Source organism: Borostomias antarcticus, assembly GCF_949987555.1.
Source record: "Borostomias antarcticus genome assembly, chromosome: 9".
Classification (NCBI taxonomy): Eukaryota; Metazoa; Chordata; class Actinopteri; order Stomiiformes; family Stomiidae; genus Borostomias; species Borostomias antarcticus.
Window position 1 is genome coordinate 5,468,209 of NC_140242.1, and position 12,022 is coordinate 5,480,230.

The 12,022-nt window shown below is 45.0% G+C and overlaps 1 protein-coding gene across 1 annotated transcript in view; it reads right to left on the reverse strand.

The window, feature by feature from the left end:
• tpk1 (thiamin pyrophosphokinase 1) overlaps positions 1 to 12,022 on the reverse strand; it is a gene marked incomplete at its 5' end in the record, with an annotated part of 57,545 nt that overhangs the window by 25,814 nt on the left and 19,709 nt on the right. The window contains one exon of the mRNA XM_084443564.1: positions 7,069 to 7,138. Coding sequence (XP_084299690.1) covers positions 7,069 to 7,138 — 70 coding nt within the window. The remainder of the gene's footprint in view (positions 1 to 7,068; positions 7,139 to 12,022) is intronic.

Genomic DNA, 12,022 nt, shown 5'->3' on the forward strand with positions numbered 1-12,022 from the left:
CACACACACACACATACATGCTCCCTCCCCTGTGGGATGCGGTCTGCGGCCCAGCCTGTGGTGTTCTAGTAAACTGTCTCTACAGAGCCCTATAGGTTCTAGTATACTCTCTCTACAGAACCCTATAGGTTCTAGTATACTGTCTACAGAACCCTATAGGTTCTAATATACCGTATCTCTCTACAGAACCCTATAGTTTCTAATATACTGTCTACAGAACCCTATATGTTCTAGTATACTGTCTCTATAGAACCCTATAGGTTCTAATATACTGTCTCTACAGAACCCTATAGTTTCTAGTATACTGTCTACAGAACCCTATATGTTCTAGTATACTGTCTCTACAGAACCCTATAGGTTCTAGTATACTCTCTCTACAGAACTGTATAGGTTCTAGTATACTGTCTCTACAGAACCCTATAGGGTCTAGGGTCTAGTATACTGTCTCTACAGAACCCTATAGATTCTAATATACTGTCTCTACAGAACCCTATATGTTCTAATATACTGTCTCTCTCTACAGAAGCCTATAGGTTTTAGTATACATCCTCTACAGAACCCAATAGGTTCTAGTATACTGTCTCTACAGAACCCTATAGGTTCTAGTATACTGTCTACAGAACCCTATAGGTTCTAGTATACTGTCTCTACAGAACCCTATAGGTTCTAGTATACTGTAGGTTCTAGTATACTGTCTCTACAGAACCGTATAGGTTCCTGGGCCCTACGGTAGACGTGTATCTGTCTATGCTGTTAGCCTGATGTTGAGACGTTGAGATCTTCAACAACAGCAAAGTGACATTTTACAACAGGGAGCGAAGTGAAATAAGGTAGGCTCGCGCGTTACAAATGCAGTACAGGCTACTTTTGTGACTTTGTTACTAATACTACCAATCATCCTCCTCTTAAATAATACGGGTGTTGCATTGTCCCAATGCTCAGCTTTACAACGCATAACAGCTTGACAACGGCATTAGCCCCGCCCTTGGCGCTGATTGGCTAATCATTAGAACCTGCTGCTCTCATTGGACTGATCATTGTTTACTCAGAGAAACAGCAACACCAGACCAAGAATCAGCAAACATTAGTGGAGTGGGCGGATGTGAATGTCTGGACCCCGGCTCTCTATCATTCACTTGATTACATAAATGCAGGGAGGAATGTAGTTAATTCTGGGCACTGAATCAAATCATTTATACTCATTTGAACCTTGAAAATGCATTAAAATCCTCAGAACACACACACACACACAAACAGAGAATAGCTCTTGGTGCTAATTTGTTAGAGACCATGCATTGGGGTAATGTGAGTTTGCAGAGAAGATTTCTGAAACCTCCCTGGTTTCACACCTCCCTGGTTTCACACCTCCCTGGTTTCACACCTCCCTGGTTTCACACCTCCCTGGTTTCACACCTCCCTGGTTTCACACCTCCCTGGTTTCACACCTCCCTGGTTTCACACCTCCCTGGTTTCACACCTCCCTGGTTTCATACCTCCCTGTCAATAACACACACAGTCCCCTACGTCCAACAACTTCATTAGCCTTCTCTGACCCCAAATACTACTCCCATTTTCCATATTGAGATGATGGTGTGTGTGTGTGTGCGTGTGTGTAAACCAAGATTTTCTAATCCCATAGTTAATGGATGGTGTCTCTGGGCAGTCATTAACAAGTTTAGCCTTCAGCCATCCCCCCACCTGATATCAGGGATTCACTCTCCAGAGAGAGAGAGGGAGAAAGGGAGGGAGAGAGAGAGAGGGAGAGGGAGAGAGGGAGAGAGAGAGAGGGAGACAGAGAGAGAGAGGAGAGACTCAGTGAGACAGAGAGAGGGAGAGACAGAGGGGGGAGAGAGAGGGGGAAATGTAAATCAAAACAAATAAAAAAAAATATTCTTCTGCTTTGCAGATTCTGAAAAGGCCTTTGATTCAGTTTGGAGTGAAGGTCTGCTATTCCAGTTATTAGAAGGTGAGGTGGGAGGGAAAACCTATGATGTCATCAAAGGAACGTACATGAACAATAAATATGCCGTCAGATCTGATGATAAAAGAGCAGACTTCTTCCCCCAAAGTCGAGGAGTGATGCAAGGCAACAGTCTTAGTCCAACACTATTCTATATTTATATAAATGAATTGGCAAAAACATTGGAAGACTCATCAGCTCCTGGCCTCACCCTCAACAACACAGAGACCAAAGGATGCATCTCCTGTATGCAGATGACCTGGTGTGTCTCCCTCCAGAGAGGGACCACAGCAGCTCCTGGTAGAGGACCTGGCGCTGTTTAACTCTTCTGACTGACCTGCACTAACCCTCCCCTGTCCTGAGACTGACCTCTGACCCTCCCCTGATAGAGAAGAGTCCTGAGACTGACCTCCCCTGATAGAGAAGAGTCCTGAGACTGACCTCTGACCCTCCCCTGATAGAGAAGTGTCCTGAGACTGACCTCTGACCCTCCCCTGATAGAGAAGAGTCCTGAGACTGACCTCTGACCCTCCCCTGATAGAGAAGTGTCCTGAGACTGACCTCTGACCCTCCCCTGATAGAGAAGTGTCCTGAGACTGACCTCTGACCCTCCCCTGCCTCAGCACAGCCCTCAGACAGTCTGGTCCAACCAAATTATCACCAAACAAAAACAAAACTATATTACTAAAATGCCACAAACATTAGTCAATTAGAATGCTATTTGACCCTAAATCGAGAGTACCCAGTGGCAGATTACTGATCCAAAACTGAGAAAGACACTGTCTATGTCCAGACTCAGTGATCACAGCCTGGCCATAGAGACTGGCCCACACAGGCAGACCTGGCTGCCTAGAGAAGACAGGCTGTGTCAGCTCTGTCCACAGAGAGCTGGAGACAGAGCAACATGTCCTGCTACAATATAGAACTTATGAAGATATTAGAACAAAGTTCTTTACAAAAATTACATGTAAACTCAAAAACTGATACATTCTCTGACCAGACAAGAACGCAACATATACTTGGAGAACACAGTATCACCACCATAGAAGCAGCAAGATATGTGAGTGATGTCACAGCCGGAGAGAAAACCAGCACAACACATAACCAGCACAACACATAACTATCTCCTCACAGCCTGAGAGAAAACAAGCACAACAAATAAGTATCTCCTCACAGCCTGAGAGAAAACCAGCACAACAACACAACAGCTGTAGTTAATCTCCCCTCAGCTCACACTCTGCCTTCTCATTTACTCCTCTACTACACTCTGCCTTCTCATTTACTCCTCTACTACACTCTGCCTTCTCATTTACTCCTCTACTACACTGCCTTCTCATTTACTCCTCTACTACACTCTGCCTTCTCATTTACTCCTCTACTACACTGCCTTCTCATTTACTCCTCTACTACACTCTGCCTTCTCATTTACTCCTCTACTACACTCTGCCTTCTCATTTACTCCTCTACTACACTGCCTTCTCATTTACTCCTCTACTACACTCTGCCTTCTCATTTACTCCTCTACTACACTGCCTTCTCATTTACTCCTCTACTACACTCTGCCTTCTCATTTACTCCTCTACTACACTGTCTCCTCATTTACTCCTCTACTACACTGCCTTCTCATTTACTCCTCTACTACACTGCCTTCTCATTTACTCCTCTACTACACTCTGCCTCCTCATTTACTCCTCTACTACACTCTGCCTCATTTACTCCTCTACTACACTGCCTTCTCATTTACTCCTCTACTACACTCTGCCTCCTCATTTACTCCTCTACTACACTCTGCCTTCTCATTTACTCCTCTACTACACTCTGCCTTCTCATTTACTCCTCTACTACACTGCCTTCTCATTTACTCCTCTACTACACTGTCTCCTCATTTACTCCTCTACTACACTCTGCCTCCTCATTTACTCCTCTACTACACTGTCTCCTCATTTACTCCTCTACTACACTCTGCCTTCTCATTTACTCCTCTACTACACTCTGCCTTCTCATTTACTCCTCTACTACACTCTGCCTCCTCATTTACTCCTCTACTACACTCTGCCTTCTCATTTACTCCTCTACTACTCTGCCTTCTCATTTACTCCTCTACTACACTGTCTCCTCATTTACTCCTCTACTACACTCTGCCTTCTCATTTACTCCTCTACTACACTGCCTTCTCATTTACTCCTCTACTACACTCTGCCTTCTCATTTACTCCTCTACTACACTCTGCCTTCTCATTTACTCCTCTACTACACTCTGCCTTCTCATTTACTCCTCTACTACACTCTGCCTTCTCATTTACTCCTCTACTACAGTCTGCCTTCTCATTTACTCCTCTACTACACTCTGCCTCCTCATTTACTCCTCTACTACACTCTGCCTTCTCATTTACTCCTCTACTACACTCTGCCTTCTCATTTACTCCTCTACTACAGTCTGCCTTCTCATTTACTCCTCTACTACACTCTGCCTCCTCATTTACTCCTCTACTACACTCTGCCTTCTCATTTACTCCTCTACTACACTCTGCCTTCTCATTTACTCCTCTACTACACTGCCTTCTCATTTACTCCTCTACTACACTCTGCCTTCTCATTTACTCCTCTACTACACTCTTCCTCCTCATTTACTCCTCTACTACACACTGCCTTCTCATTTACTCCTCTACTACACTCTGCCTCCTCATTTACTCCTCTACTACACTGTCTCCTCATTTACTCCTCTACTACACTCTGCCTTCTCATTTACTCCTCTACTACACTGTCTCCTCATTTACTCCTCTACTACAGTCTGCCTTCTCATTTACTCCTCTACTACACTCTGCCTTCTCATTTACTCCTCTACTACACTCTGCCTTCTCATTTACTCCTCTACTACACTCTGCCTTCTCATTTACTCCTCTACTACAGTCTGCCTTCTCATTTACTCCTCTACTACACTCTGCCTTCTCATTTACTCCTCTACTACACTCTGCCTTCTCATTTACTCCTCTACTACAGTCTGCCTTCTCATTTACTCCTCTACTACACTCTGCCTTCTCATTTACTCCTCTACTACACTCTGCCTTCTCATTTACTCCTCTACTACTCTGCCTTCTCATTTACTCCTCTACTACACTCTGCCTTCTCATTTACTCCTCTACTACACTCTGCCTTCTCATTTACTCCTCTACTACACTGCCTCCTCATTTACTCCTCTACTACACTGCCTTCTCATTTACTCCTCTACTACACTGTCTCCTCATTTACTCCTCTACTACACTGTCTCCTCATTTACTCCTCTACTACACTGCCTTCTCATTTACTCCTCTACTACACTGTCTCCTCATTTACTCCTCTACTACATGTGGATCTTTTTTGTTTGTTAGTTCATATATGTATTTATTGACTTGAGGGTTTTGTATGAATACATTTTTATTAATTGTCTCTATATTGACCTATTTTCTATCTTTTGTTTTATTTAATTGTACACTTAATCTTAAACTTTCTCATGTTATTATTGAATTGTATTCTTGATGCTTTGGCAATATTTTTCACCTGACATTCATGCCAATAAAGCATATTGAATTGAATGGAAATTGAAAGACAGAGAGAAAGAGAGAGAGAGAGAGAGATATGCAAACTAATACACACAGAATTATGACCTCTGCCCACAGGGCTGGACTGGGTGAATATTTCATGCCGGGAAATGTAGCCCCAGTCAGGCCACGAGCCGAGCCGACGCGGTGAGATGGAACACCTTCAGTTTCATCGTTCCTGGATCTACTGTAGCTGTCTGTCCACGAGTGTGTGATGCTGTCTGTCCACGAGTGTGTGATGCTGTCTGTCCACGAGTGTGTGATGCTGTCTGTCCACGAGTGTGTGATGCTGTCTGTCCACGAGTGTGTGATGCTGTCTGTCCACGAGTGTGTGATGCTGTCTGTCCACAAGTGTGTGATGCTGTCTGTCCACGAGTGTGTGATGCTGTCTGTCCATGAGTGTGTGATGTGTCTGTGTGTGTAGGTGTTGCGCTGAGACAAAAGTGTGCCACCCTCACTCCAACAGTCAAGTCTTCTCACTGGCATCGACAACTCGAGATAGGGAGAGAGAGCGGGAGGGAGAGAGAGCGGGAGGGAGAGAGAGCGGGAGGGGGAGAGAGATGGGGAGAGAGAGAGAGAGAAGGGAGATTGACTTCAGCGTTGCATGTCCTCCTCCCTCTCTTCCCCCGGTTCGATCCCAGCTCCTGGCGTTGTGCCAAAGTGTCCTTGAGCAAGACACTGAACCACAAAAATTGCTCACGTGCGGCACGGTGGCGCAGTACCTAGTACTGTCACCTCACAGCAAGAAGGTCTCCGGTCCTTTCTGTGTGGAGTTTGCATGTTCTCCCCGTGTTCGCAAGGGTTTCCCCCATAAAGAACCTAATATGAAAAACATGCAGAAGAACAGATCGCTAACGCTGTCCGTCCATGGTGAAGACGGACAGGAGCACTTGGTTGGTGCCTGGGCGCGTCCCAGCATGCACGCTGCCTACGTCCGCTCCCGGCTGCCCTTGGAGGAAGGACGTCGGGATGGGTTAAGCGCAGAGAAACATTTAATCTCCACATCTGTGCTGTATGACAAATAAAGATTCTATTCTATTCTCTCACCTTCGTTTGACGCTTTCTAATTATTTTCTCAGCGCTTTCCCGTTTGACTCTGACAAAACACGAGGCGGTCGCCTCGCTTTTAATGAACATGCACTCTCCCATCCTCCCTAAAGATATTCCCTCTCTCCTTCCCTCCTCTGTCCTCCTGTCATGATCTCTCGTCCGTTAACGGAGGTGCTGTTCTGACAGGCCCTGGTGTTTTCGGGGTCTCTGGTCCCCAGGAACACAGCTTGGTGAAAACAAGGGTCCCTGTTTCAACATGAGGTCTCAAGATGGATTTGCCCCGTCAGCAACTGACAGCTCATGATCAATCGGAAAAGCTCCGCCAGAAAAAAACACTGCTATGGACGCATACACACACACTTATACACACACACTTACACACAAACACATACACACACGTACACACAAACACACACACACACACACACACACACACACACACACACAGATAAAGACAGTAGAACAGAGACACACGGCTCACCTGCCCCTGCGCTCCGCTGTGACGTGGTACAGGTGGTTGGCTCCTCCATCAGCACACGCCCTGAGGAGAGCTGCGCACGCACGCGCACACACACACACATGCACGCACACACACACGCACGCACAAGCGCACACACACACACACACAAACACATGCACACACACACACACAATGTTACCCTCACAGAACATTACCTCACTCACATTCATCACACTCAAAAGTAGGGATACAAAAAATATTTTTTCAATAAACCAAACAACATATATAACTAAATGTCAGAGGGAGGCGCGGGGCGGGGTTGGTCTCTTCCCTGCTTCTGGAGCCATAGGGTTACTAGTGTTAGTGTTAGGGTAAGTGTTAGGGCTACTAGTGTTAGGGTTAGTGTTAGGGCTACTAGTGTTAGGGTTAGTGTTAGGGCTACTAGTGTTAGGGCTACTAGGGTTAAGGTTAGTGTTAGGGCTACTAGGGTTAGGGTTTGTGTTAGAGCTACTAGTGTTAGGGTTAGTGCTACTAGTGTTCGGGTTAGTGTTAGGGCTACTAGGGTTAAGGTTAGTGTTAGGGCTACTAGGGTTAGGGTTTGTGTTAGGGCTACTAGTGTTAGGGTTAGTGTTAGGGCTACTAGGGTTAGGGTTAGGGCTACTAGGGTTAGGGTTAGTGTTAGGGCTACTAGGGTTAGGGTTAGTGTTAGGGCTAGGGTTAGGGTTAGGGTTAGGGTTAGGGCTACTAGGGTTAGGGTTAGTGTTAGGGCTACTAGTGTTAGGGTTAGGGTTAGGGCTACTAGGGTTAGGGTTAGTGTTAGGGCTACTAGTGTTAGGGTTAGTGTTAGGGCTACTAGGGTTAGGGTTAGTGTTAGGGCTACTAGTGTTAGGGTTAGTGTTAGGGCTACTAGGGTTAAGGTAAGTGTTAGAGCTACTAGTGTTAGGGTTAGTGTTAGGGCTACTAGGGTTAGGGTTTGTGTTAGAGCTACTAGTGTTAGGGTTAGTGTTAGGGCTACTAGGGTTAGGGTTAGTGTTAGGGTTAGTGTTAGGGCTACTAGGGTTAGGGTTAGTGTTAGGGCTACTAGGGTTAGGGTTTGTGTTAGAGCTACTAGTGTTAGGGTTAGTGTTAGGGCTACTAGGGTTAGGGTTAGTGTTAGGGCTACTAGGGTTAGGGTTAGTGTTAGGGCTACTAGGGTTAGGGTTAGTGTTAGAGCTACTAGTGTTAGGGTTAGTGTTAGGGCTACTAGGGTTAGGGTTAGTGTTAGGGCTACTAGGGTTAGGGTTTGTGTTAGAGCTACTAGTGTTAGGGTTAGTGTTAGGGCTACTAGGGTTAGGGTTAGTGTTAGGGCTACTAGTGTTAGGGTTAGTGTTAGGGCTACTAGGGTTAGGGTTTGTGTTAGAGCTACTAGTGTTAGGGTTAGTGTTAGGGCTACTAGGGTTAGGGTTAGTGTTAGGGCTACTAGGGTTAGGGTTTGTGTTAGAGCTACTAGTGTTAGGGTTAGTGTTAGGGCTACTAGGGTTAGGGTTTGTGTTAGGGCTACTAGGGTTAGGGTTAGTGTTAGGGCTACTAGGGTTAGGGTTTGTGTTAGAGCTACTAGTGTTAGGGTTAGTGTAAGGGCTACTAGGGTTAGGGTTAGTGTTAGGGCTACTAGGGTTAGGGTTAGTGTAAGGGCTACTAGTGTTAGGGTTAGTGTTAGGGCTACTAGGGTTAGGGTTAGTGTTAGGGCTACTAGGGTTAGGGTTAGTGTAAGGGCTACTAGTGTTAGGGTTAGTGTTAGGGCTACTAGGGTTAGGGTTAGTGTTAGAGCTACTAGTGTTAGGGTTTGTGTTAGAGCTACTAGTGTTAGGGTTAGTGTTAGGGCTACTAGGGTTAGTGTTAGGGCTACTAGGGTTAGTGTTAGGGCTACTAGGGTTAGTGTTAGGGCTACTAGTGTTAGGGTTAGTGTAAGGGCTACTAGTGTTAGGGTTAGTGTAAGGGCTACTAGGGTTAGGGTTAGTGTTAGGGCTACTAGGGTTAGGGTTAGTGTTAGGGCTACTAGGGTTAGTGTTAGGGCTACTAGTGTTAGGGTTAGTGTAAGGGCTACTAGTGTTAGGGTTAGTGTAAGGGCTACTAGTGTTAGGGTTAGTGTTAGGGCTACTAGGGTTAGGGTTTGTGTTAGAGCTACTAGTACACAGCTGAGCCAGCTGAGGCTCTGACCGCACCAAACACACCCACAACTGTCCAACTGATTTCTGAGAAAATGGTGGACCGGCGTTCGTCTCCGCAGTTTTAATTCCTCATCACTGCGGCGTTGTGGGTAATATGTTCCATCATCCAATCAGAGGATGTTTTCTTTTTTTCCCTCAATACTCAGTTCCCCATTTGCCAAACTCTTAATATTATTCATGTTTTTGGAATCTGAAGCGCATTGTTTGCAAATGTATGCACTTAGACTATTTATATTTAATGTGATTCAAATGGAACCCTGTTTTGAGTTTCTTTTCTTTCTCGTTGCTCAGAGGGGAGGACTTCAAAGGACTGACGGCGCCATCCTACACCGTTAAAAACAGCTGAGACACTGCTCTGTGTGTCAGCGTGTGTGTGTGTGTGTGTGTCAGGGTGTAAACTTGAGTCTGTCTTTAGAAGCTATCCCCAGCCGTGCTACTGCAGTTCATGATGGTGTGAAGGGAAAAAAAAAACTTTTAGTTACTATTCTATTACCACAGGGAGATGAGCAGAGGTATGTAAATCTGTGTGTGTGTGTGTGTGTGTGTGTGTGAGTGTATAAATGTCACTGAAAGGTAAGGTACATCGTGTGACAATGAGGCACGAACATATTAGGCTTCAGTAGGAGGAACCATGTATCTATCAAACACCTGATTAGGACCTAGCCTATCGCCTCAGGACCCAATGTGTGTGTGTGTGTGTGTGTGTGTCCTTACACCTACAGAGCCTGCTTCTCAACGGAGCAGCTCACCTTCAGTTCTTTCCATGTCCCAGTTTCCTGGCCAAAGGTTGTCAATTAGTTACCTCCAGACCGGGACTCTCAATGTCAGCTCCCCGTGCGCACGCCATTACGCCATTATGAGAATACCTTCAGCTCATAGCTGGTGACCTAAAGATCTGGGGCCTCATTTATAAACGTTGCGTAAGTACAAAAGCGTGCGTAACCCATGCTGAGCAACTTTCTACGCAACTTTCGGTATTTATAAAAAACGAGCTGAGCGATAAGTTGGCGGAAGGTGTGCGTAACTCTACGCACACTTCGACCCTCCTTTAACTACGATAAGCACGTTTCTGGAGAAAGGGGAAAACGCGACTCCGATGGCAGAGGGATGAAACTCAGGAAAGTGCGAAACGCATGACATATTGAATAATAAATACATCGGTCGCTGCAAGAAACCCTCCAATGTGTCACACAGTTTAAACGGAATCAATCGCCACCGTAGCCTAATCACGAAATAATGTCGGCATTGCTTTGGATGTGTCTGTGAATTGACCCATTTGTGTCATAATATAATGTTATGTTGTAGGCCTATTCATTTATAGGCTATCCCGAGAAGCATCACGGGCAGTAGCCTATGAAGAAAAGCCACATTACGTTGATAACACAACACGACACGAGCCTATAGGCTTATCATAGTAATGATTCCGTATATCGATAGCCTACAACTATAAGGCCTATACCGCACCAAACAAATGTTGCATTCGAAGTTGAAGTAGGCTATATTTATTCAGTTAATCATTTATTTAGTTAATTATTCGTATGTTTAATTATCCACCTATTCATTCGTTAATGTATTTATGTATTTATAGTCTATATTTGATTAGGCTTTTATGTAAACCCGAATGACCACTGAGGCAAGCCGCAATTACAATGATGTTGAGCGCTGAATGGAAATGTCCTACTTGAGGCAACTGTAGGCTACATTAGGCTATATTGTACATCATCATATATCCTCATATTGTCTTATGATTGTCATGTAGCAGGCATACGAGGAATGTGGGCCTAAAAACGCATGTCATCCCAATGCTCACATGCCACTTTGGTAGAATTAGCTGTGCGCAAAACAGCGCATGGAGGTGATGCGTCTCCAAGTTGTAAGAACACAAGGGAGCAAATTAGATTATTAATTTGCCGAATCGTCATGTGTGTAGCTATAATTACGCTTTATAGAATCACATGAAACTCATCCATGGACCCCATATATTTACAAGACCTCGATACAGGCACTGATATAGCTGGATTATAGTAGGCCATGACGCACGGGGCCTTGGATATGCCGGGACTTGGCACAGATGTTCTAATATGTGCTTGGCCATCCCGCAACATACATTAGAACACGCAGCTTCTATATGCCTACAGAATGTTTTGAGAAAGTATGTTAAATGCATGATATCCCGGAAAATACACAAATTGGCTGCTGCAAAGAACCCTCAGATCTGTCGTACAGTTAAATTGGGGATACTTGCCTTAAGTAGTCACTATAGGCCTACATGTTTGCATTGTTATGGATGTCATTGTAAATTGACCCGTTTATACGTTGATAAATTAGGCATTTTATTCATGTGCCACCCTGTGAAGCATTACGTGCAATATAGATCCAAACCCCATTACCCATGCAACAACACTATAGGCTTATAATGATTATCAGTTTGGATATGAGCAGCCACCTAATAAGGCCTACCGCACTAAACGAATAGCCTGCATGATAGATAATTCATTATCCAACAGACCACTCAGGCCTAACAGGTGCTCTTATCAGTCGTGCACATGTGAAATCATCGTTCCGAAAAGATACTTTTGCGGGGTCTCTACTTCGTTGACCAATACCTCCACCTTGCATCGGTAAAATGTATCTTTCTCTTTCTGCCTTTTGCACTCGGCTCCATTGTCGTTGCATATGTATAGGCGTATCACTGACCATTTATAGGCAATTGTGGGCGTTAATTGGGGTGTGATCAGAACGCGCGTTCACGTGCGCCAAGTTAAGTG